The sequence below is a fragment of the Pundamilia nyererei genome, unplaced genomic scaffold (genome assembly GCF_000239375.1).
Source record: "Pundamilia nyererei isolate P.nyererei 1_Seehausen unplaced genomic scaffold, PunNye1.0 scaffold00044, whole genome shotgun sequence".
NCBI lineage: Eukaryota > Metazoa > Chordata > Actinopteri > Cichliformes > Cichlidae > Pundamilia > Pundamilia nyererei.
The window spans coordinates 857,535-882,574 of record NW_005187445.1 but is presented as its reverse complement, the minus strand read 5'-3'; the positions used below and the strand labels follow the sequence as shown (position 1 = coordinate 882,574).

The window sequence follows — 25,040 nt, the reverse complement described above, 5'->3', positions numbered from 1 at the left end:
CCAGCCACTCTGGTTCACATCAGTTCCCACACGCTGACACTTGTTGAGTTGCTAGGTTTTTACTTTAGTGGCCAGGAAAACAGGTCCCCGAGGACATATTAGTTTTGTGGGCAACTGGTGAGAGCCTTTAAAAGAGATGTAGCCATGCAGAAGTCTAAAACCTTACTATTAAATGAAGACTCCAACAAGTGCACAATTTAGACTTAGTCTGCAGAGAAAGTATTTATTTAGACATTTAAGCAGGGGCAAGGCATGCAAGAGGAATGGTAGACAATGCATAGCTCGTTATTTAACCTCTGTGTGGAGGACTATACTTCAGGCATCCTGACTCCTGCAAAGGGAAACCCAACTTAGTGTAGAAAGGAGAAGGTCTGTAACACTACACAGAAGGGAAGGAAGGAAAGTGAATTTACGTCTTTAACAGTGCCTCACCTTTACTTCTTAATTTGCAGGATACATGACAGATTTATTCATTTTTGAGACACATCTGTGGATACTTGGCAGTGGTGTCAGAAAGTCAAATAGACGAAGAGATCATATCGTTGGAGGACGTGTGAAGAGGAAAAAATGTTTGATGAAAGATCTTACATGGAGGAAGTCTTGTTATCTATAAACGTCAAAGAGACGCTGGTGCTTTGATCATATAGAGCTGCCTTCATCAGACTTCAGAAAGGAGGCTCGAGCCTTGAAAATATTACAAGGTTAACACTTTGTATTGTCATGTGATGACATGTCTGATCTTCTTTTACAATTTTTATGCTTTTCTGTTCCTGGTTTCTACAGCTTTACTCTCAGTAAGAAGATTTCCCTTTGCCTTCCTGGAATCATTTTCATTGTTGGATCGAATATAAGTGACTGATTCCATTCATTCATCCATATTGGTGGTAGTGCAGTGAGCGTGACCATTATCTATCTGAGACACACATGCCTGATATGTATTATCAGTCATTATTTTATTAGTTCAGTCAGTATGTCTGGTGTTCTGGTGGATGGTGATGCGTTAGCGTGGAAAAAGTTGTGCCACAACCTCATTGACGTGACATCTATCTGGGATCATGACTTACCTAAACACCAACCATCTGCCTCTTCTTTCCTTCCAGCACTCTGTTTTTTTTCTGATCTCTTTTTCCAGTGAATCAAATGTCATATTTTTGTCACATTGTAAGCAAGTTCTATTAATCATGAAAGATTCCTATGACTAAATAATAACTTAATGCATTTATAAAATAAGTCATGCAATAATTTTGCTTTGTTTGACCTAATCCTGACATTGTTTGCAGACAGATAACAGCTGATTCGGTATTTGAGTTTGAGCTCAGACCCGTTTAGTCAAATGTGTAGTGGACACACAGTCGCAGCAGGATAGACGATAGTAGATCTCTTTTTTAGATTTCACAGAGCGGACAGTTGAAGATATTCTTCATTGGAGACTTAACTATATCCGTTATCATCATAACTTTTGGATCAGATTTTGGGGGAGGTTACAGATTTTCCAAGCTCCATCTTCTTATATTAAAGCACTTCGTTCCTGGATTATAGTGTCAGCGTGAGGTAAAGTCCCAGTGACAGTGACACTGATTAGAAGCTTTAAGCTGAAGGTTACAGAAAAGGGATCTGTTGGCAGACTTATGCGTGTGTTAGACAGTGGGTTAAGAGGTTAGAAAGCCAACAGTATCAGCTCTTAATGACTGCACAGGTTGTTTTTTGCATTAGGCAGGAGTAAAAACCAGTTGCAATGTGTGATAAAAAGAAATAACAGCCTCTAAATGTCAGCCCTAACAATAACTTGACATTTTCTTTAGTTTTCGTCCATTTTTTTCACATTCCGTCTGTAAAAGGTCTTTTCAATTTTACTTAACCATCCCCGTGTTACCTTTTCTTTTGTTCTCAGGAACAAGTTGAGTACGTCTTTCTCGTCATCTTCACCATTGAGACCTTCACTAAAATTCTTGCCTACGGCTTAGTCATGCACCCGAGCGCCTACATACGCAGCGGATGGAACTTGCTTGATTTCATTATCGTCATTGTTGGGTATTTTGTGTACTTTATAAAGTCACATTTTGCATCCACAAATGTTGTATTGTTAGTACGAAAAGTCAAATGCAGCGGCTATTTTCTGACTCTGCAGGTTGTTCAGTGTGATGGCAGAAGCAATGACAGATCACAAGCCCGGTGAGGCCCACCATGCTGCAGGAAAACCTGGAGGCCTGGATGTCAAAGCTCTCCGAGCGTTCAGAGTGTTACGACCACTTCGACTTGTGTCTGGAGTGCCAAGTGCGTCAACTACAATTAGTTTTGTTGGGATATTAGTATGAAGTGAAGGTTTGCACTGAGGGGGGGAAAAGACAAAGCAGCTTATTTATTTTTAGTATTATTATTATTATTTATTATTTTCAACATTTTGTTCTTTTTAGATACATTTTAATTGTATTCTTAACATTTTTTGTTTTATTGTTCACATCTATACAAATTCTTCATCAAAGCAAAAATTCATTTTAATCTTAAAAGGTCAAATTTAATTTTGTTATTTAAACTTCCTCCTCTTTTTCTGCCTTTTTGTGGTTAACGTTGGTGTTTGTCTTGTCAGGTTTACAAATTGTGTTGAACTCCATCATGAAAGCCATGGTGCCCCTGCTCCACATTGGTATGCTGGTCATGTTTGTCATCATAATCTACGCCATCATCGGCTTGGAGCTTTTCATCGGGAGGATGCACAAGACGTGCTACCTTATGAGCACAGGTCTGTGTCATTCTGTGGATTTTCCATATGTCATTGATTTCTAGACTCAAAGCCTTTTGGTCTCTTGCTGTTTCCTGTTCCAGGTCTCATGGTGGAGGATGACCCAACACCTTGTGCGTTTGCTGGGAACGGCCGCTTCTGTGTCACTAATGGGACTGAGTGCAGGGGCAAGTGGGAGGGCCCCAACGGAGGGATCACAAACTTTGACAATATCTTCTTTGCCATGCTGACAGTTTTCCAGTGCATCACTATGGAGGGTTGGACAGATGTACTCTACTGGGTACACATACATATTGCTAGATCACAGTTTTCAAGCTCCATTTTTTCTTTTGTTTTCTTTTGTTGATTGACAATACTTATCAATTCTTTATGCCTTTGTCTCTGTGCAGATGAATGATGCTATTGGCTATGAGATCCCATGGATTTACTTTGTTTCTCTGGTCATCTTTGGATCATTTTTCATTATCAACCTTGTATTGGGTGTGTTGAGCGGGTGGGTAGTCCCTGCACTGCAGGTTTCAACTTTCTTTGCGTGAATTGTGCAATGAGAAACAAAGGCGATACTTTAAAATGAATCTACCGCATATGTCCCTAACAGGTTTTCCTGTTGCTATTAAGTATGTACTTGTATTTATGAGCACAGAGAGTTCTCTAAAGAAAGAGAGAAGGCCGTCGCTCGTGGTGAGCTGCAGAAGGCGCAGGAGAGCAAGCAGATGGAGGAGGACATGATAGGATACATGGATTGGCTCATAGAGGCCGAGGATGTGGATGAAGAAGGAAACAAACGTTAGTTAGGAGAACATTTACATTCAAATATAAACTCTCAAATCCTTACATTTGTACATACTAATCTGCCTCTATGTGTCTTTGAAGGTGCTGCAATTGCAAAGAAAAAGATGATGAAGAAGTTTGGCTGGTATAAGCACAGTGAGGATGGAGGAGGTATGATAGCTGCTGCTTGTTGCTGTTATTATTTTTCATTTTACGTGATAATCTCTAACAGCCAGTACGTGTGTGTGCATTCAGCAGAGTCAGACTCAGATGATGATATAGCATACCTGGATGATGATAGTGGCTTCTGTGCGTCTCTCATGTAAGGAAACAAAAAGGTCAACGTTGTTTTAAATCATTTTTTCTGTAGAGGAGATGGTGTCATTTTATTAATGTTCCTCTCTTGTTTGATTTCTTTCACAGGGCAAAGATGATGGCCAATAGTTTCTGGTAAGAATAAGAGAAGACGTACTACGCTACAAGAAGATATATTTCTCACTGAATTAACTTTAGGCTCAGTGGGTTTAAATAAATGATGCATTTTTTCACACCTGAAACAAAGAGGACTTTCTTTTCAAGTTAATGGTAAAATAATTATGAAAAATAAATATGATATCATGATTTTATCACAGCTCAGGCAGGCACAGGCGGTTTTCCTGCTTGCACGCTAAATGCTAAACACAGATTTTGGCTAAATGAGAGCTGGTAACATAAAGTACTATACACAGGATGTGAAAATAACACAAATTGGAAATAAAGAAAACTCAAACCAGATAAATTAATTTATGGCTGCAGTCTACAAAAACTATAAATCTTTGAATTAAGGCGTTTTCAGTCCCATTATGACAGGTGTATAAAATCAATCAACTAATGATGCAGTGTGCCTTTACAAACTTACTGAAAAATTGATCATTTTAAAGAGCTGAATTTGAGCCCACGCTCAAACTATAGAAGGATGACACCAATGAAACAAGTCAGCTTGCGAAATTTCTTCCCTCCTAAATATTCTGTAAGTGGTTAGAACTTGTAGACCAGAGTGGGATCACTCAGTACTGAGGCCAGTGGTGGGATTATGCTATGTCATATTAATATTTTTTTACTGTACATGTCTAGTATGCGTGCAGTAAAGATGTTCATTCTATACTTTCTTTAGTGACCAGCTGTGCCAGCTGAATCACACTCTCAGGAAGAACTGCCGCGTTGCAGTAAAGACCACTAACTTCTACTGGTTGGTGCTTCTGTTGGTGTTTCTCAACACTGTGGCCAGCGCTTCAGAGCATTACGGGCAGCCGAAATGGCTCACAGAAATGCAAGGTAATAAATAGCCCCGCCCATTTTTATTCTAACCTGTGATCCCAACCATCTCTATGCTTTGATTCTGAATGAGTCAGTGATATAAGAACAAATGTTACTTTTTTTGTCCCTCAGAGCGAGCCAATAAGATCCTGCTGCTTCTCTTCACTCTGGAGATGTTGATGAAGATGTACGCCTTTGGTCTGCAGATCTACTTTATGGCGCTGTTCAATCGCTTTGATTGCTTTGTTGTGTGTGGCGGTATTCTCGAGACACTCCTCGTAGAATTCGAAGTCATCCCGCCCATTGGCATATCGGTGCTACGCTGCATCCGACTGCTCCGGATATTTAAGATGACTCGGTAATTAGTGATTAAACCTTACGTGAGAAGGGAACTACAAATTTCCATGCCCTATCTGCCCATCCTGATGTGTGGTCATGATGTCCTGTCATTTTTAGGCACTGGGCTGCCTTGTCTGATCTGGTCACTTCACTGCTCAACTCTATGAAAGCTATCTGCTCCCTTCTGCTTCTGCTCTTCCTCTTCCTCATCATCTTCGCCCTGCTGGGTATGCAGTTGTTTGGAGGCAAATTCAACTTTGATGAGACTCAGATGAAAAGAAGCACCTTTGACTCATTCCCTCAGGCGCTGCTCACATGTTTCCAGGTGATTTACATCTCCAAACATCTCTCTCTTATGCTCACTGCTTAGCATTTCTGTTTATGGTATTGATTAGATCTCCTTCCCTCTGTCTGTTGAATTCCTTCTTGTTCATCTCGGATGGACTTTTGTTATAGATCCTCACTGGAGAGGACTGGAACGCTGTGATGTACGATGGCATTATGGCATACGGAGGGCCAATATTCCCTAACATGGTGGTGTGCATTTACTTTGTCATCCTCTTTGTCTGTGGTAACTGTATCCTTTTCAACAAATGATTATCAGCAATGATATCAGCTAGAACAGTCTAAATATTAAATTTGGTCTTTCATTTCAAAAGGAATAAACAGCAATTCCTTAATTTTGTGATCAGACATCCTGCTTAATGTCTTCTTGGCTATCGCTGTGGACAACTTGGCAGGAGGTGGTGGGAAGAAAAAAGTCGAGTAAGTTTGATATATAGACTGCAGATGGATGTAGCTACAGTCACCCAAATTTGTGAACTCAGCATTATGTCCCTCTCTGGGACTATATACACAAATATTTCACAGCTCTTCCCTACTCCTTCCATAGCAATTAAGAGGATAAGTAGCAACAAGTTAATCAGATGGAGCTGATTCAAGAAACTCAGCATCAGCGAATCTCATCACCTCTTTAAAAAAGCTTAGTAGTTTGGTCTGGAGCAGGGGCAGGGAACTCCAGGCCTCGAGAGCCGGTGTCCTGCAGGGTTTAGATGTGTCCTTGATCCAACACAGCTGATTTAAATGGCTAAATTACCTCCTCAACATTTTTTGGAGTTCTCCAGAGGCCTGGTAATGAACTAAGGTGTGGTGACCCAGGGTGAGATCTAAAACCTGCAGGACACCGGCTCTCGAGGACTAAAGCTCCCTACCCCTGGTCTGGAGCGTTCAGATCTGCGTTAATACATACAGAAAGCTGTGAGAAAGCTTCTTCTCTCTAAAAACAACATGGCAGCATGGCGTAGATTTGCATCTGAGCAAATCCCATGACTTTGGGAACAACACCCTTTAAACAGACATGACCAAAGTGTAGATGTTTGGTCATAATGCATTTTTGTATCATTATCACATACCATCCCCCGTCCCAGTTTTTGTCCCTCCCACACCGAGTTTAGGTCAGCTGTGTAGGTTGCAGCTTGGTTCGATATGCTTAAGGAAACGGCGACGCGTTCTTTTAATTTCTGCTGCATTTACGCGTCAGTGTATTCAATATAAAATGTTATTTGAAGCATAACAGTAGTGTATGAACATTTATTTATTCAGAGAGAAAAAGGAAGATGAAGAAGAGTGGGATGAAGATGAAGAGAAAGAGGATGAAGATGCAGGGGCAAGGAACTTTGAAATCTTTTTATATATTATATTGAATGTTTATAGAAAGCGAAGTAACCGCTGATATTTTGTCTCGGGAGCAGAACGAAGATGACGACTGGCAGGAAAATGAGGAGCTGAGAGTCATTGAAGGCCTGGAGGGTGAGTTTGATCGACATTACACCCAACAGAGAGATATTAACTATCTTGACCAACAGTGATTATAAGTGTGTCTTTATTGTAGGAGTGGCTCCTCTGAAGCCCGATTTCTCCGGACCCAAAGAAAAGATTGTACCAATACCCGATGGAAGCTCCTTCTTCATTCTCGGAAAGAAAAACTGGTAATTTTAAATAATCATGAACCAGAGAAATGATTGAAGGGATACAATCTAATACCAATGCAGTGCACGTGATTTCCTTCCCATTTTCCATTCTTCAGTTTACGAGTCGCCTGCCACAACCTCATCCATCACCCCTACTTCACCAACTTCATCCTCATCTTCATCATCCTCAGTAGTATTTCACTGGCTGCTGAGGATCCCATTAAATCCCACTCATTCAGGAACACTGTAAGGCCAAGCTTCACTCGCTTTTCCTGTCATATTCCCTACATGTTTACTGACTCATAATATTAGCTTCATTAGACTGAGAACTGATTTAGCTTCTGTCTTCCTCAGGTGCTGGGATATGCTGATTATGTATTCACTTCAGTCTTCACTGTGGAGATCGTACTCAAGGTAACAGCTGCAGTGGCTGCAAAGAACCAAATCTAATAGAAAATTATGCACTAGCAAACCTCAGAAGTACATGGCAGTGCAATGAGTTTCTGACTTTGTTTCTTCACCCTCTCACTCATGTTTAGATGACTGTTTATGGAGCTTTTCTGCACACTGGCTCCTTCTGTAGAAATGCCTTCAACCTTCTTGACCTGCTGGTTGTCAGTGTGTCACTCACGTCCTTCTTTCTGCAGTGAGTAGATGCACGTGAAACGCAAGCTGTGGTTCTTCTGTTGGGTTCTGGCAGAAAGATCAGGAGCAGTTGTAGCAAAGAGAAGAGATTTGAGGATACCTTTTTTTAATTTATGAGCTCAAACTTTTCTTTTCTAATCTCTTTTCCTTGTTTCTTCCAGCTCAAGTGCCATCTCTGTGGTGAAGATTCTCCGAGTGCTTCGAGTGCTCAGGCCTCTTCGAGCCATTAACAGAGCCAAGGGATTAAAGGTAAACAGCTATATTCTATTTAGTTTTATTCCTATATTCATTTAAGCATTATTTCAGACAGAGCACCAAGTAAAGCTTGGTCTCCAAGCTGATAACAGCTGATCCCACTGCCTACCTGCATTGGCTGATGGCTCAGCTGATACCCTTCTATGTATCCAATTAGCAAATCTCATAAAGGGTGCACCGTTCAGCCTGCTGCATCTGCAAGCCGCTTGGACCTCAGCTCCTCCTTTTCATGTCATGTCACACTTAATCAGTGTCATGTAAACTCGCTGATCACTTAACACAAATATCTAATCAGCCATTCACATGGCAAACACTAATTTAGGAGTGTAGACATGGTGAAGAGAAACTGCCAAAGTTCCAACTAAGCATCAGAAGAAGAAAGGAAATTGAATTTACTTTGAACATGACATGATTGTTGGTGTTAGACAGGCTGGTCTGAGTATTTCAGAAGGTGCTCATAGACTGGGATTCATCTCTGGGGTTCAGTGAGGATGGTCCAAAATACGGGGCCAATGAGTAGCAGTTCTTTGGCTGAAAATGTCTTGTTGATGTCAGAGGTCAGAGGAGAATGGCCAGACAGCTTCCAGCTAATAGGAAGACAACAGGAAATTCAAATAGCCACTTGTTATAAACAAGGTATGCAGAAGATCATGTCAGCACATCAAGCCTTGAAGCAGATGGGCTACAGCAGCAGAGCTACCACTCCTGCCAGCTAAGAACAGGAAACTGAGATTATAGTTCACACAAACTCATCGAAAATGGATAACAGAAGATTGTAAGATTGTGACTTTTGAGTGGTGGGGTCAGAATTAGGTGTAAACAACATGAAGGCATAGATCCATTGTCTCTTGTGTCAACGGTTCAGGCTGCTGGTGGTGATGTATAGGTGTGGGGGATATTCTTTTTGGTCCCTTTGTAGCAACTGAGGATCCTTTAAACGCCACAGCCTACCAGCATTTTGTTTCTGATCATGTCCATTCCTTTATGACCACAGTGTGGTCTTCTGTCTTCTAGTGGCTAATTCGAGCAGGATAACACACCATGTCACAAAGCTCGAATTGCCAAGCTGGTTTCTTGAGCGTGCCAATGAGTTCACTGAACTCAAATGGCCTCCACAGTCAACAGCTCTCAGTCTAACAGAGCACCTTTGGATGTGCAGCTGACAAATCTGCAGCAACTGTGACAATATTGTTGTTTGTGCTGTACAATTTATTCAGTGTACATACAAAAGTGTAACATGGTGCCTTTTAGTCACATCGTTTTTGCTGTTTATATGTTCACAGAATGTGGTGCAGTGCGTGTTTGTGGCGATCCGCACCATCGGTAACATCTTAATTGTCACAACCCTCCTCCAGTTCATGTTTGCGTGTATTGGAGTGCAGCTTTTCAAGGTTCATGTTCACACTTTCAGCATGATAAGATTTTAACACCCTCAGCAGATATATAGAGTGTGTCGAGTGAGTGTTTGTAACAGTGTAACTTCTCTGTGTTTGCTGTTATAGGGCAGATTCTACAGCTGCACTGACGAAGCCAGACACACTCCAGATGAGTGCAAGTCAGTGGTTTTTTTTTTACACGGCATAAAGCTCTTGACAATTTCTTATCGCGCTGTTTATTAAAAGATGTGCGTGCATCTAATTTTAGAGGCACATTTGTGGTGTATAAGGATGGAGATATGAATCACCCCATGGTCAGGGAACGCATCTGGGAGAACAGCGATTTCAACTTTGATAATGTGCTAATGGGAATGTTGGCTTTATTCACTGTGTCAACATTTGAAGGTTGGCCGCAGTGAGTATTAATTCTACATTTTAAGTCCATTACCTCTCTAAACTATCTGTGTCATTCCTTGGGAGCTTCAGTTTATTTCTTAGAAGCTTATTGAACAACTTAGCATTTTGTTATTTTCTTTATTTTGGAAAATATTGCTAAAACAGGAAGTAACAGAGCAGTTGTAGGGACTATTTTTAGCTGAAGATTAAGTGAAAACGGCCTTCAGAGCACTACAGTCGTGGCTTAAAGTTTTATCAGTGGCACAAATGTTTATGTTTCATACACTTTGCTGCTTCACTTTTTGTTTAGATTATTTTTAGAATCGGAATAAGAATATTTTATTAACCCCAGAGAGAATCATATGGTCACAGCTGCTCCAAGACATGTTTCCATGAAACAGTGAAGAACCATCATGACATCAAGACTTTTATTGGTCAATAAATTAAAGCCATGCAAAGACTCAATATTTAGACTAATCAAAATCCAGTCCTGCCTTAAAAGTGCTCAAAATTGATCACAGTTTTTGGGGTTCTGTTTGTCTCTCTGCTTTTTAAGCACTGCCCATACTTACCATGTACTCAAAGACCAGCTTTTAATGATCCAGAAGCAGTTTGGTGACAATCTGTTAAATTTCCAGCATGATATAGCACTTTTCACAAGGCAAAAATGAGACGTAAGAGGCTCAAAGATCATTAAATTAAAATGTCCATATCTTAATCACATCAAACATCTGTGCTCAACAATAAAAAATAATCAAAGTTAAAATAGGAAAGTATATGAAACACAAAATGTGTCGCTGCCAAAAACTTGTCATTGTGACTGTAGACCTGATTTCATTGTTCTCTAAATATATCCATCTAAATATTCACCAAGCAATTATTTGTTTCATAAATTGTTTACACATCACACAAATAATGATGAATATAGAATTTGAATTGACATTTCATGATTGTGTGGCTATGCCAAAGCTTGAACTGCCCCATTTTAAGCAGACAACAGAAATACTGTGTTTCTTGTGTGTCTGAGGGCTATGCTACAACATCACTGGGACCGTTGTTTTACAGCCTGCCTTATGAGATTATTCTTTATTACTTATGTAAAGATATTGCTACTGAAATGACATGCTCTTTTGTGACGGCACAGAGAGGAAATACATACATGAAACTATATCACCTTTTCAATCACCTTTTCATGGCTTTTTTAATGGAATTTCCAAATAATAACATAAGTTTAGGAATCTTATATCAATGATTAAATGACTCAATGTATCAGGAATCCTGTGTGTCACTCGCCTTGTCTCTTTTATTTTATTTTTGCCTAAAGGCTTCTGTACCGGGCCGTCGATGCCAACGCCATAAATCGAGGCCCCATTTACAACTACAGAGTAGAAATCTCCATCTTTTTCATCATCTACATCATCATCATCGCCTTCTTCATGATGAACATATTTGTGGGTTTTGTCATCATTACATTTCGAGAGCAAGGAGAGGCTGAGTTCAAAAACTGCGAACTCAATAAAAATCAGGTTAGTTATCATTTAAAAACTGTAGTTTTGACTTCAGTGTAATAGTATTCTTTCAGACGCAATCATTTCTATCCTCTCCCTCCTCACAGCGTCAGTGCGTGTATTATGCATTGAAAGCTCAACCAATTAAGATTTACATTCCCAAAAACCCATCCCAGCTCAAATTCTGGAAAATCATCAACTCCAGCCAGTTTGAGTACGTCATGTTTGTACTGATTCTGGGAAACACCCTTACTCTGGCTGTTCAGGTACAATGTCAGTCAGTTTTCACTCAGATAAAATACTAAAATATTGATTCAGGGTTGTGATGTGAATTTTTGTGTTGTTTTTTTTCTCAGCATTATGAGCAGTCAAAACTATTCACCTCCATTATGGACATCCTCAACATGATCTTCACTGTGGTTTTCACTATAGAGATGATTATCAAGCTAATGGCTCTGCGGGCACATGTAAGGTTTCACTCTTTTTCATCAGACAATGATATTTGGCACAACTCCACTCACTGTCTGCTGTCTCGATCACTCTCACTTTGCTTGTTTAATCTCTGCAGCACTATTTCATCGATCCTTGGAATTCATTTGATGCACTTATCGTCGTGGGAAGTGTGTTGGACATTGCAGTTTCTGAATTCAGCGTAAGTTTGTTCACACAGCAACAAAATATCACCAGCTACCTTCCTTATCTACCCAAATATCTAATCAGCCAATCACACGCCAACAATTAGTCATGCAATAAATGAGTCAAATTAGGCATTTCGAGATAGTCAAGATAACCTGTTGAAATTCAGAAAGAGCATCAGAGTGGAGAAGAAAGGTGATTTAAATGACTTTGAACAAGGCATGGTTGTTGGTGGAGAACTGGGATTTCCCCACACAAACATCTCTAGGTTTACAGAGAATGGTCTAAAACAGAAAAAATATCCAGTGAGCAATCGCTCACCTCAATTCGGGCGAGGTGAGCAGTTAACACACTGGGTGACGCCAGTCCCAGTATTTTCTGTGCAATTTTGATGAAACTTTCCTTTTACTATCCTGAAGATTTGCTGGTATTTAGCTGCAGGAGCTAAAAGGGATCTCAGCAGCTTGGTGTCGGTTATTATGGTGCTATTATGTAGGAATACAATCAGAAGATAATTCAGATGCGAGCAGGAAAACTATTACTGCCATCAGGATTGTCAGCTGCACTTTTGTGAACAATAAACTAAACAAATGATTAAGAACTACACGATGAAAAATAATAAAATAAACCTTTCTACAATTTTTTGAGGAAGAAATTCTACATGGCTTGAAATATGTATTACTCTGAAAATGAAATCATTTGTGCTTTAATTTCTTTTCTCCTGCATGGTATCGCCTGCCTGTTGTTCACCACATGCAAAACGATGCAGGGCGGAGGCGGTCATGGCGAGGTAAGAGCTGAATGCTGAAGTACTCCTTTTAATTCTTCTGCAATACACTTTGGGTGGACAAAAGCTAATAAGCTAATAACCTTGAGAAAAATAACTCAACTTGAACAACATGTCTCAGCTTTTCTACTCATAACTTAAACACTTCTGTGCTGCTCCTTGGCTGCATTTCTCTGTGATATCTCAGGGTTTGGGTAACGCCTTTGTCAGGAAGAAAGCCTTGAAACTCTTCTGGATTGGAGGAAATCAATAGTTTGAACATTCACCTTAAGGATTTCCAATCCAAATGGCTTGTGAAAAGTCCAAAAACGGTGCTCTTATCTTCAGTCTTTACACTTGACAAGCGCTTCAAGCAGGCCAGAATTAACCGTTTACATAAACCGTCCTGGCCTTCAGGACACGTTTCACACTCCTGATGACATATTTGCTTTTTCAGTCTCAGATATTTAACTATTTCTGTCTGCCGTTATTCTTTCTAGGGTCCCGGGAAAGGTGAAAGTGGAAAAGTGTCCATCACATTTTTCCGTCTTTTCCGAGTCTTGAGGTTGGTCAAACTCCTCAGTAAAGGAGAAGGCATTCGGACTCTTCTCTGGACTTTTGTCAAGTCCCTCCAGGTCAGTAGCAGCACAGAAATAACAAAAGGATTAAACAATTTCTTGTGACACCCGTAGACAACTTTTATGTAACTTTGCTCTCGACTTTTATCTGCTCAGGCTTTACCTTACGTCGGCCTCCTCATTGCCATGATCTTCTTTATCTATGCTGTGATCGGCATGCAGGTGAGTCTTTGTTATGAACGTAGGTTTAAATTTTGGCTGTTTCACTCATTGCAATTAATCAAACAGGTATCCGATGATAAACAAAACATTACCATTACATCATACAGGCTGCATCCCAGTTTATAAGTCTATAATAATAAAAAGTCTCTGGTTTTAATGACTGTTTTTTTTTCTCTTGTAGATGTTTGGGAAGGTGGCTGTTGATGAGGACACACACATCAACAGAAACTGCAACTTCCAGACTTTCTTTATGGCTGTTCTGGTACTTTTTAGGTGAGTCTTTTTAGCCCCCAGGAAGGGGCAAAATTAAAGGGACAAAGCTGAATTGTTGAAAAATGAAGCTTTACTTCATCCAATGGCCACTGGAGGCCGGCTACCAGAGATATTAAATTATGTTAATAGTTACAGCCTTGTAATGAAAACTGTTTTTGGCAATGAAACTCCTTCATAAAGACTCTTAAGGGGGCCTCTTAAAAAGTGTTTTGTGTTAAGGCTTACCACCTTCAGTAACCACTGGATCGGTGGACTGAACCTCTCAGCACTGCTTGTAGTATAGGTGCTTTCTGGAGCACTTTAAATAAAAAATAAAAATGTGACACAATGTGTCTTACTTTATCTTTCTTTTTCACTTTAATGAGGATCATAATTTACATGATGAACATCCTGTTTTCTAACTAATACGGGGCAGTTTCTTTGTGCAACCAGAGGTATCGCTCCCTGCTGCTCATTAGCAAGAATGCACATTTAACGCACTTCAAAGACAGCTTTACTTTTCAGACCTGAAAGCTGAGTCATCCGTATTTTATATCTTTGTTTTTGCAGACAAAACATAAATGCCGAAACTTCAAAATGCACAGTCTAAGAAACAACTGGTGATGGCATGGAAGCTATGTCCATCGTTTATCTACAGACCATGGCTTTCTTCTCTCTTCTGATAATACATTTCTTTATTATAGTCTTACTCAGAATCAGAAGTTACTGTGCTGCATTAACACGACTTTTTCCTCAAACAAAAAGTGCTTCTTGTGTGAAACTTTCATGCATCTTTTCTAACATCTAGAAGGTCTAAAACAGTGTAAAGGAACAGTGATAATGCTGCTGTTTTTCCTTGTAGGTGTGCCACTGGAGAGCAGTGGCAAGAGATCATGTTGGCCGCTTTGCCTGGCAGACGCTGTGACCCAGAAGCTGACGTTGAACCTGGTGAAGAGTTCACCTGCGGTAACAACTTGGCCTACCTTTACTTCATCAGCTTCTTCATGCTATGTGCTTACCTGGTAAGCAAAGCCACCGAAAATTAGGGATCATTTTTTTAAAATCCCTTCGTTCATCTTGTTTGTGGTAAAACATGTCCTTTCTTTTGATATAACTAAACACTCTACCTCCTGTCTCTAAAAGAAATGTTGGTATAATTAATTCTAACTCGTGTTTTATAGTATATCAGGTCAGGAGGAATCAAAGTTAGATGAAAGCAGACAGCATAGTATTACAGCTGCAGCGTACTAGCAGGTTTAAAAGCTTACTCTGTCTTCTCCAATTCCCAGCTCATCAGACAACTCGCATCCACGGATTTTATTAATCCAGGCAGCACACTCAAACCACAAAATCCCGATTTAAAAGGGCACAAATATTTTGGTAACAGTACTTTGACCATAGTGCTATTTTTAAACATTAAATGTGTCGAAAGAAGGTGGCGTTTGCCCTAGAGAGCAGGCAGAGGAGGGTCCATGTAGGATCTCATACTTTATTAAGTTGCTGCGTTCCTGCAGTGGAAATGGTAAAAACCGCAGAAAATACAGCAGAGTATAATCTGTTCTAGATTACCTGCTTAGAATTATCAGCAGTATCATATATGATTCAGACAGGGGCAGGGAACTCCAGGCCTCGAGAGCCAGTGTCCTGCAGGTTTTAGATGTGTCCTTGATCCAACACAGTTGATTTAAAATGGCTAAATTACCTCCTCCACATGCCTTGACATTTTCCAGAGGCCTGGTAATGAACTAATCATTTGATTTAGGTGTGTTGACCCAGGATGATATCTAAAACCTGCAGGACACCGGCTCTTGAGGCCTGGAGTTTCCTACCCCTGACCTAAAATATAATCCTAGTCCACCAAGAACTTTCACTGAAATGTTACAATATCAAAAGTAATCATCCAATACATAGACAATTTCAATCTTGCTATGGAACCCAATCTAATCCATGCGATTTATAATATTTACCTATGACAGACGTTGGCCTTTAATCTCTTCCACTGTTCCACTGGACAGTTTTCTCAGTTTGGGCCAGGGGTGTCCAACTCCAGGCCTCAAGAGCCGGTGTCCTGCAGGTTTTAGATCTCACCCTGGGTCAACACACCTAAATCAAATGATTATTTCATTACCAGGCCTCTGGAAAATGTCAAGGCATGTGGAGGAGGTAATTTAGCCATATTAATCAGCTGTGTTAGATCAAGGAAACATCTAAAAGCTGCAGGACACTGGCCCTTGTGGCCTGGAGTTCCCCTGCCCCTGGTTTAGGCGGTTTGATTTATAGCAGGGTTACAGTTTTTCTGTTCATTTGTCCTTCTTTATGTTTTCTTCCTTTGTGGACAGCTGACAAAAATCAATCCGTATGTGGTTTTCGGCCTCTAGCAGAAACCCACAAAGACCCTCCTGGCAGCTATCGTAGATCAGGACCTCTGTGCGCTGTTGGGTTTTTTAATATGTTCACAGAACTGTGGTGGCCTGACTTGCCTGTTGTGACTTTACACAAAATTTAGAAGCAACAATAATTCAAAATGTAATGTCACTACTTTTATTTACTAAATTTACTTAAAATGTTTCCTAAATGTTCTTTTATCATTTTTACACTATACTACCGGATTATATTATAATGGACTTTCTGGATCCCTATTCTCACTTTTTTCAATAATAGATTTATTTATGTAAAACACATGCTGTTATCTTTCTCTCTCAGATTATCAACTTGTTCATTGCTGTCATCATGGACAACTTTGAATACCTGACAAGAGACTGGACCGTACTCGGCACTCACCATCTGGACGAGTTTAAGAGAGTTTGGTCTGACTATGATCCAGAGGCCACGTGAGAATCATTTTAGTATCATTCTCCACAACTTGTGCATTTTTTCTGTCCTTGCATACTTTGTTTTACATCTGTCTCACCAGCTCTGCGTCCATCTCTCTCCTACAGCGGTCGTATAAAACACATCGATGTCGTCACTATGCTGCGCAGGATTCAGCCGCCTCTTGGTTTCGGAAAATTATGTCCTCATCGTGTTGCTTGCAAAGTGAGCAAAAACACATTTGCTCCTGCGGATTTAATGAACAAACTAAAGATACGCATCTGACTTCTTCTGCCTCAACTTGTGTTTGCAGAGACTGGTTGCCATGAATGTTCCCCTGCATCCTGATGGCACAGTCACCTTCAACGCTACTCTGTTTGCTCTCGTGCGAACCTCACTGAAGATTAAGACTGAAGGTTTGACCTGCTGCATATAAACAAAAACACAGAAGCTCATTATTTGTGTATGAGATTACCTCACTCTTTTAATGATAGTGCTGTTTACATTAAAGGATCTGTTGTTTGTGTCCCACTCAGGTCCCATCGACAAGCAGAATGAAGAGCTGAAGGTGATTATCAAGAAGCTCTGGAAGCGCACTAAACCCAAACTCATTGATGAAGTCATTCCTCCCCCTAGAGGTATACCACAAAATTGCACTGCTTTCCAACATAATGAAAAGCAAAGAAAACCTAAAACACACTGAATATTAAATCAAGCCTCTTTTCTTTCATATTGTGTACCTGATGATGCCAAATATGTACATTTATTCATATAAGTCTTATAATCCAAAGTAATGTTTGTGTAACATTACCTTCTTTCAGGAGATGAGGTGACTTGTGGAAAGGTTTATGCCAGCTTCTTGATTCAAGACTACTTTAAAAAATTCCGGAAAAGAAAAGAAAGGGAGAGGAAATCCAAAAGGAAGGACAAAGCAGCTTCTCTACAGGTAATATAAACTATCCAACTCAAAGATCCCATGTTTGACACAACTTGGTCATTGACTCGATGCAAAATAAAATCATACGGTCATGTCTGTGTGTGAATGTGGACCCAAATGCTGACCTAAAAGAGGAGTAATAAACAAAACAAATCTTTATTTCAGTGAGGCAGAAGTCCAACAGGCAACTGACAGAAAATAAAAGGAAATAACCTAAATGCTCAAAGTAAAAGAATAGAAAATGTAAAATACAAAAACTCATGCACATACATTCTAATTGCATCTTGAACCATGTTTGCTTTCCGAGTTAAAATCATCTTTTTCATGCGAGTCTTAAACTGAGATTTGAAAGGTTAAGTTCAACTTACGATCAAATATACTTTTTTATAATAAAAAATTTATAATTATGAAAATAAAAAATCTTTTCGTCCATCTTCAGGTGCTTAACTTTGCATTAAACTCATTTTTGAATGTAGGCTGACTTCAGTTTATGGATATGTTTGTAGCAAGGGCTGCGGACACTGCAGGATCTGGCTCCAGAGATGCGTCTGGCAATGGCTTCTGATCTGGAGGACGAGGAAGGTGGAGGCGATGACATATTCGAGAGTGGGCCTGAAACGTCAGCAACCCCCACTCCCTCCAGCACACCGATGCCGCCTCTGGACACGCTGGTAGAGCAGACGACTGTGATCATGGAACCAGAGCCCAAGATCTCCAACGGAGGTGTGATCACAGAGCAGGTGACGGGCTTGAAGGAACACCAGAGGCCGGGATCAGAGCTGGCAGGTGTCAGCGTGGTAACAGAGCAGCCTGTGAGGTCAGAACACCTCCCAGTGAGGTACGTTACTGCGTCATACGTGAATTCTCACATTGGTACTCACACGTATTCCTTCTATTTTATACCAAGGAGTTTTCTAACTTACTTGTACTCTTAACAAACAGGGCGGACTCCATCAGTGAATCGCCTCTTCCTCCTCCACCTCCACCTGAGATTTTAGTTGAAGAAGTCAAAGCTACAGAGGAAGTATCCGAGCAGGTGTACTTGAGTGAAGGAGATGCTGCAAGTCTGGCATCAGTAGACCGGTAAGGAATAATCAAGAAGGTCAAGCAATAGATGTAGGTTTATTAGGTTATTCATTAAAAAAAAACAATTTGGGAAATAGATGGATTAAAAAAACCAAACAACTGAAGACAAGATTGAACAGCCTAGCATTAAGACTGGAAACAAGACTGGGGTAGAGGATTCAACCCACCAGCACCTCTAGAGCTCACTAATTAGCACTTTTACTCTTTGGTCGTGCAGGTATATGTATCCAGAGGCTGTTTCCCCAGTACCAACTGATGCAGGCTACAATGGCCAGAGTCTGGAAAGAGGCAGCAGCCTTGGCGAAATACCGTATGACTCTAATGGTACCAGTGGCTTCGTCAGCAATGATTACACTGACATCAACATGAATGGAGGGAGTGCTGCCACGAGTCCCACTCCCTACACCACAAATGAATATAATGAGAATGGATATCCAAGATACAGTGAGAATGGAAACGGCGTCATGACCGCCAACGGGAACGGAAGCACAATGAGCGGCGGCCATGAAAACGGCAGCAGCATCGATTACACTGGAAACGGCTACACTACCAATGAGAACAGCGGTGCCCAGTTTGTTAGGAGAAGGTTACTTCCTGCTATTCCAAAAGGTTTTCCTCCTTCTCTTCCATTCTTCAAGAGTACTGATAGACAGAGGTGGTTGTATATTTTTGGACGTTGCCAATCAGAAGAAATTTAAAATTCAAATATAATGATAATGTTTTTGGTGTTTAAATAATCTGTCAAGTGAATTTATCAAATATTACTTTTATTTTACTTTATAAACGGAACTTTTCTGAGGGGTTTTATTGGGCATGTGAACTATAACTGATGCCTGCTAATACAAACTCTCTCCACACACGGTGCTAGTCTTGCAATATCTTCCTGCTTTCTGTTTCAGGTCATAAACCCGCCTTTAATTTCCAGTGTCTGAGACCACAGAGCAGCGTAGATAACCTCCCCATCCCAGGAATGTATCAAGGCCACACATCTCCAACTAGATCACGTTTGCAGGTAAAACAGTGACACGCATACACACTCAGCCTGCTAGTTTTCCTACTCATTTCTAGCTTAAACTCATAATGATATGAATAAATGACAAGAGAGCAGCCTCTCTGATCTGGATTTACTGGCTCTACTTTTGCTCTCCTCTGTCAGAACCAGCACAGCCTGGAGTCCCGGCCCAGCAGTGTGTCCTCCATGTCGTCCACCTCCTGGGCGAACACGGCAGCAGCTGGTGCCACTCCTGTTCCAGGGATAATTGCCCCATCGGCACGCAAGGGCAAGCTCATCTACACTCCTATGATCTTGATGGATGAAGCCACAGGTAGCAGTCAACCGCTGTGGAATGACGGTTCTGCCAGCCTTCCTGCAGGAAGGCGCCCCGGCTGGAACCCCGGTCAAACCAGGACGTTCACCAGTGTAAGAATGCCACCCCCTGTGAACCAGGGCTTCATAAGCAAAGGCAGTGCGGACAGTCTGGTGGAGTCGGTAAGTAGTTTTTGAGATTTTCGTAAAGGTGAAACCTCCTACACCCACTATTATGTAGAACTTGGTGTATTTTAAATTCCCGTGACCCTTTGTAACTTGATTTAGTGAGGCTTTAAGGCTGATATTCACCTGTTTTGACTGATTGGAACTTTTGAAACCTCATGGGGATATTCTTGCCCAGTAAAAAGGATGGCAAAACTGTTATCCATCATATTAAAAATCCTTTTAGGAACAGATCTAACCATGAACAGGATGAATGACTAAAGCAACTCTTTGCACTATCGCCTCCCTGAAATGTAATCCTGCTCATTTATTTGAATATTTGCTCAACTTTAGATTGGACGTGAGCAGCTGACAGCACGAACCTGTCTTAAATGATTGCTTCTATACTCTTTCTGTCACCAACCACAGATCTTGATCTCTGAGGGTCTCGGTGTCTATGCAAGGGACCCGAAGTTTGTGAACTTTGCTAAGCGGGAGATTGCTGAAGCTTGCCGCATGAGCCTGGATGAAATGGAGAACGCAGCTGCTGACTTGATAGCGCGTGGAGCCACTCAGTCGATTTCTCGATTTGAGGAAGAGCTGGCTGATGAAATGAACTGTGTGATTTCTTACTGAGATCAGTTGAACTGTAAGAGAAATGTGTGAGAAACTGAGATGTGAAGTTTGTTTTTTCTTAAAAAAAAAAAAAGGGAGAAGAAAATCTTTTGTGTGTGTGTGTGTTTAAATCTCTCTTGAAAACAAAAAGAAACATCCCACATATGAGATTTCTATCATGTTGGGTATGATGTGCTTTTGTTTGTGAATGCCAAAAACACACTTTGATTTTAAGTGTACGTGTCAATTTGTGACAAAAATTTTGATTGCAGCAGAAGAGTCAGCAGGACGCAAGTTCATTTTCTGCATTGTGCTCTCGTTTTGTACCCTACTTGAACTGTGGTCACCTTATACACGTGTGTTCAGCTACAATCAGGGAAACTAGACTCTGAAATAAGAATGTTTTAAATCTACACATGTAGATCAAATACTTTTCTTTACTCTTGATACAACTGAGTAAGACTGTGAGTTTCCAACAGCATTAGCTTCTTTAGAGAAATATTTAAATATAATGAATATCCTCTAAGATGCACGATGCAAACTTGTGGCGGAAATGTCCAAATTATGTTTTGGATTCATTGTGACTGAACGGTTGCGTGGCTATCCACTGTGCACAAATAAAATAAAATGTTTTCTCAAACATTCGTTAATTTTTGTTTTGCAGATGGGATCTCGTTCCAAACGTTGCACACGGTCTTAAAGGCTCTTTGTATTTGTTTAAAAGCACATACTGAAAACCCACAACAAAATTAAAGCAGCGAATTATATAATCAGACATTAATGGACCGGCAGATGGGTAACATCTGGGTTTCACTTCCCCTTTTAAAGAAAAGAAACATGCAAAGCTATGAGCCATGGATGCTTGTTATTCGGTGCTATTGTAGTAGCACATCAAATATCTGTGTAAAATCCATTTTGTGTTAAGTAGAAAGCTTTTACTTTGGTTTGTTTAGGTACAGCTTTACCGTTTTACATTTCCTTTTTCTGTCTGTGCTCTTGATCAGAGCCTGCGCTGCTGTTTTATTCAGGTTAGCTGCTAGTATTTGGAAAGGGACGGGAAATAAAAATATATAGATTGGATTACGAAAAAAGCAAAACCCTGAGAGAGTCTATGTCACAGAGAGTCACAGTGTCTATGAAATACACAGAGAGTGAAAGCAAGGAGAAGACAGGAGCTTATCACGGGAGGGTTTTTTTTGTATCCAAGGCTTATAGCAATGTAACTACAGGATGCGTTAAGGTTGGTTAAGTATTCCTTATTAAAGGCTTTGAATCACAGAGGGAATGATACCTTCATCGTGACGAATTCTCACGGTAAATTTTCCGTTTCAGTTTTAAGGTTTCTGCAATAGGACAATACTTTAAAAGGTTTTACTTGATCCAGCGCCCTTTCCAACCTTGCTTTTATTTCCAAAATTTCCAGAAGAGTTGTTAAACAGCACTAACACTGACCATAATTCTCCCATATGACATTCTTTTCACTGGTTCTTTTAAATCCAGAATTGAATTTAAAAATTTTCTCCTCCTACATAAGATCTTGAATCATCAGGATCCATCACATCTTGAAGACCTCGTATTATCTCAATAGAGCTCTTTGATCTCAGACTACATGTGTCATGAAACGGCTGTGTGCAGGCAGGAGAAGGACCCAAATGCAAAATCTCGGAAACAGGACTCAAAAACCAGCTTTATTTGCTGAATGCAAAAACAAGGCAAGGCAAGTTTATTTATATAGCACAATTCAACAGCAAGGTGATTCAAAGTGCTTTACAGAGACATTAAAAAACAGAAACAATTAAAAAGCATGATTTAAAAAGAAAAAGAAAAAAAGGGAACAATAGATAAAATCAGTAGTTAAAATTTTAAGTTTTGAAATGTAAGCTTAAAAGTAAAACAGTGCGGATTTGGTGCTTTATTCAAATGCAGCTGAGAATAGGTGAGTCTTCAACCTGGATTTAAATAAACTGAGCGTTTCAGCTGATCTGAGGCTTTCTGGGAGTTTGTTCCAGATATATGGAGCATAAAAGCTGAATGCAGCTTCTCCGTGTCTGGTTCTGACTCTGGGAACTGATAATAAAAACGGATCCAGATGACCTGAGGGATCTGGAAGGTTCATACTGGGTCAGGAGGTCACTGATGTATTTTGGTCCTAAACCATTCAGAGCTTTATAGACCAGCATCAGAACTTTAAAGTGTAAACAAGACAAAACTATACTGGGAAAATACTAATGATAACATGAAACACAGGGAGAGGAACACAGCCATGGAACTGAGGGAGATGCATAAATACACAGAAAGATAAGGGATGTGGGAACACACGGGGACACAAGAACTCACAATTAAATAAACAGATACACTGAGGGAGACAGAGGGAAAAGAAACAACGGGGGGATCTAATAAACAAAACTTAACAGAACACCCTATGCAACATAGAATTAACCTTTAAAACAAGAAGTGAGCTTAAACAAAAATGGCAAAAAAAAACACAGGAAAACTCAAAACACTGGGTCAGAGTACCCAGGACCATGACATACAGTAGTACTGCCCACATACAAAAACTTAACCTGTCTTTGAATTGAAAAAATATGCTCAGAATGTGTTTCAAGACATGCCTTAACTGTTGTCAGTGTCATCCAATAGATTGTATTGTACATTAAAGATGGATGCAGCCACCATCATATTCACCCCTGGTTTTGGCAGTCTAAATGTTAGCCTTTTGGTAAATGCTATGTTCTGTTTTTGGAGTAAGCAGTCGCCATATTCGGATGAGAGTTATGCAAGCTTCATTAGAAAGCTGCATCCATAAATTATATAAGTGCAAAGCACAGACACAGATATCTGCAAGTCAGTGCAAATTAAGAGGAGAATAAAATACAAAAATTCACTGACCAGAATTACAAAGAACGCCTGGTACAACGGGCCATGTTATTTTGGTGGCCTTTTAAAATGGTACTAACATAAGCCAAGTTTTATCTCTACAGCATTGAGAAGGTGAACTCCATGATCGTGTGTGTTACTGATATAAACAAGAGTGTGGTGCCTTTAATCCAAATAATATGCTCCAGCTTTTGCAATCAGTCGTGTCAAACCCACCTCTAAGATCTAACAATACGAGCAAAAAGAGGACGAGTCGATCATCTAACACTATGAGAAGGTTGTCTGACCAGAGCTTTAGGGCTGGCTTAAAATCTTTAAACATGCCATTCTGATGCAAACAATTGGAGAAGTGGTTTCTTGTCACATAACAGCTTTCTTAAAGACTTTCAAGACAAAGAGGTTGGATTATCTCTGCACAGCAACATTAAAACCCTGTATGATGTACCCTTTAAGGAAAGCTACCTTCTGCATTTCCAAATTTCAGTTTTTATTTCTGGACTGTACCGAAGTAGCTTTGCATAACTCGTCGTTCAAACTATTCTACATATATCTTATACTTCATGCATCCCCTTCAGTTAATTTACTGACTAAAACAAGGAATTTAGCTCCACTCCTCCTCCCTTGAAACATTTCTTCTGATTGGTCGCCCCTCCCTATTAGTAGATTTTAATAGCAGGTGGCCAGATGACTGGATTAATGACATCCCCTCTCATTAACACCATACAAAGAAGAAAACTGTCTAAGCTGGAGGATATGTAGCAGGGATTACTCGTTTCTATGCTTAACATTTTTAATATGAGCATCCACAGTTATAGCATCCACAGTTATAGTATTATACTATATATGTCAGAGAATAAGGCCCTCTTTAATCTACCCCAGGTGTCACATGGTGGGAAGTAAGTACAATTTTGACATGCCAGCAGTACATCACATTTTTTAATAAAAAGAAGGGGTTTGAATTTGCATTTTCAGCACTTTCATACACTTCCTCTTCCCATCTAGTCATTCAAACATAAAGATGTGAAAATGGATTTTCCGTGTGCTGTTTACTTCACCGTTTGATGTGAATGTGACCAGAAATATTTTTAAACAAGTGTGAATTATAAGCACCTACAGACTTTTGCTTTTGAGCTTTCTCTTTCTCTATCTGTTCCCTTTAGGGGTCGCAAATCGGATCATTCATCTCCATCTCATCCTGTCTCGAGCCTCTTCTTCTGTCACGCCAACCCTCTACATGTCCTAACGTTTACTTTTTCAGTGTGCATTTTAATGCATAGTTTTAGACAACAGGGAAACGTTTGCTTTTTTTCACAAAAATTGCAGTGACTTTGTGAAGGCACTGTTTGTCTGCTTTTGTGATTAAAGGCTTTTTTGGATGTCATATTGATCTTAATATTTTGCATCTCATTTCGGTTATTTCACAGTTACTTTGCATAACGACGATAGGTCATTATCATTATACAGGAGCAGCAACTACAGTTGCAGCTCCCGAT

General features: G+C 40.1%; 1 protein-coding gene across 1 annotated transcript in view; it reads left to right on the top strand.

The window, feature by feature from the left end:
• Nucleotides 1–21,304, top strand: part of cacna1fa (calcium channel, voltage-dependent, L type, alpha 1F subunit a) — a 23,762-nt gene extending 2,458 nt beyond the window's left edge. Inside the window, exons 4-46 of the mRNA XM_013910509.1 lie at nucleotides 1,892–2,031; nucleotides 2,129–2,274; nucleotides 2,588–2,740; nucleotides 2,824–3,020; nucleotides 3,130–3,233; nucleotides 3,384–3,526; nucleotides 3,614–3,682; nucleotides 3,767–3,833; nucleotides 3,935–3,961; nucleotides 4,665–4,825; nucleotides 4,940–5,165; nucleotides 5,264–5,471; nucleotides 5,603–5,723; nucleotides 5,839–5,911; nucleotides 6,749–6,806; nucleotides 7,055–7,134; nucleotides 7,233–7,362; nucleotides 7,471–7,530; nucleotides 7,656–7,762; nucleotides 7,923–8,010; nucleotides 9,300–9,407; nucleotides 9,519–9,571; nucleotides 9,661–9,807; nucleotides 11,113–11,314; nucleotides 11,404–11,562; nucleotides 11,653–11,763; nucleotides 11,865–11,948; nucleotides 12,702–12,722; nucleotides 13,199–13,333; nucleotides 13,433–13,498; nucleotides 13,680–13,771; nucleotides 14,613–14,772; nucleotides 16,454–16,581; nucleotides 16,690–16,786; nucleotides 16,875–16,977; nucleotides 17,098–17,199; nucleotides 17,383–17,507; nucleotides 18,005–18,336; nucleotides 18,441–18,581; nucleotides 18,802–19,193; nucleotides 19,484–19,596; nucleotides 19,741–20,073; nucleotides 20,485–21,304. Of these exons, the coding sequence (XP_013765963.1) occupies nucleotides 1,892–2,031; nucleotides 2,129–2,274; nucleotides 2,588–2,740; nucleotides 2,824–3,020; nucleotides 3,130–3,233; nucleotides 3,384–3,526; nucleotides 3,614–3,682; nucleotides 3,767–3,833; nucleotides 3,935–3,961; nucleotides 4,665–4,825; nucleotides 4,940–5,165; nucleotides 5,264–5,471; nucleotides 5,603–5,723; nucleotides 5,839–5,911; nucleotides 6,749–6,806; nucleotides 7,055–7,134; nucleotides 7,233–7,362; nucleotides 7,471–7,530; nucleotides 7,656–7,762; nucleotides 7,923–8,010; nucleotides 9,300–9,407; nucleotides 9,519–9,571; nucleotides 9,661–9,807; nucleotides 11,113–11,314; nucleotides 11,404–11,562; nucleotides 11,653–11,763; nucleotides 11,865–11,948; nucleotides 12,702–12,722; nucleotides 13,199–13,333; nucleotides 13,433–13,498; nucleotides 13,680–13,771; nucleotides 14,613–14,772; nucleotides 16,454–16,581; nucleotides 16,690–16,786; nucleotides 16,875–16,977; nucleotides 17,098–17,199; nucleotides 17,383–17,507; nucleotides 18,005–18,336; nucleotides 18,441–18,581; nucleotides 18,802–19,193; nucleotides 19,484–19,596; nucleotides 19,741–20,073; nucleotides 20,485–20,691 (5,769 nt within the window). The 3' untranslated portion in view covers nucleotides 20,692–21,304. The remainder of the gene's footprint in view (nucleotides 1–1,891; nucleotides 2,032–2,128; nucleotides 2,275–2,587; nucleotides 2,741–2,823; nucleotides 3,021–3,129; nucleotides 3,234–3,383; nucleotides 3,527–3,613; nucleotides 3,683–3,766; nucleotides 3,834–3,934; nucleotides 3,962–4,664; nucleotides 4,826–4,939; nucleotides 5,166–5,263; nucleotides 5,472–5,602; nucleotides 5,724–5,838; nucleotides 5,912–6,748; nucleotides 6,807–7,054; nucleotides 7,135–7,232; nucleotides 7,363–7,470; nucleotides 7,531–7,655; nucleotides 7,763–7,922; nucleotides 8,011–9,299; nucleotides 9,408–9,518; nucleotides 9,572–9,660; nucleotides 9,808–11,112; nucleotides 11,315–11,403; nucleotides 11,563–11,652; nucleotides 11,764–11,864; nucleotides 11,949–12,701; nucleotides 12,723–13,198; nucleotides 13,334–13,432; nucleotides 13,499–13,679; nucleotides 13,772–14,612; nucleotides 14,773–16,453; nucleotides 16,582–16,689; nucleotides 16,787–16,874; nucleotides 16,978–17,097; nucleotides 17,200–17,382; nucleotides 17,508–18,004; nucleotides 18,337–18,440; nucleotides 18,582–18,801; nucleotides 19,194–19,483; nucleotides 19,597–19,740; nucleotides 20,074–20,484) is intronic.
• Nucleotides 21,305–25,040: the final 3,736 nt, after the last annotated feature.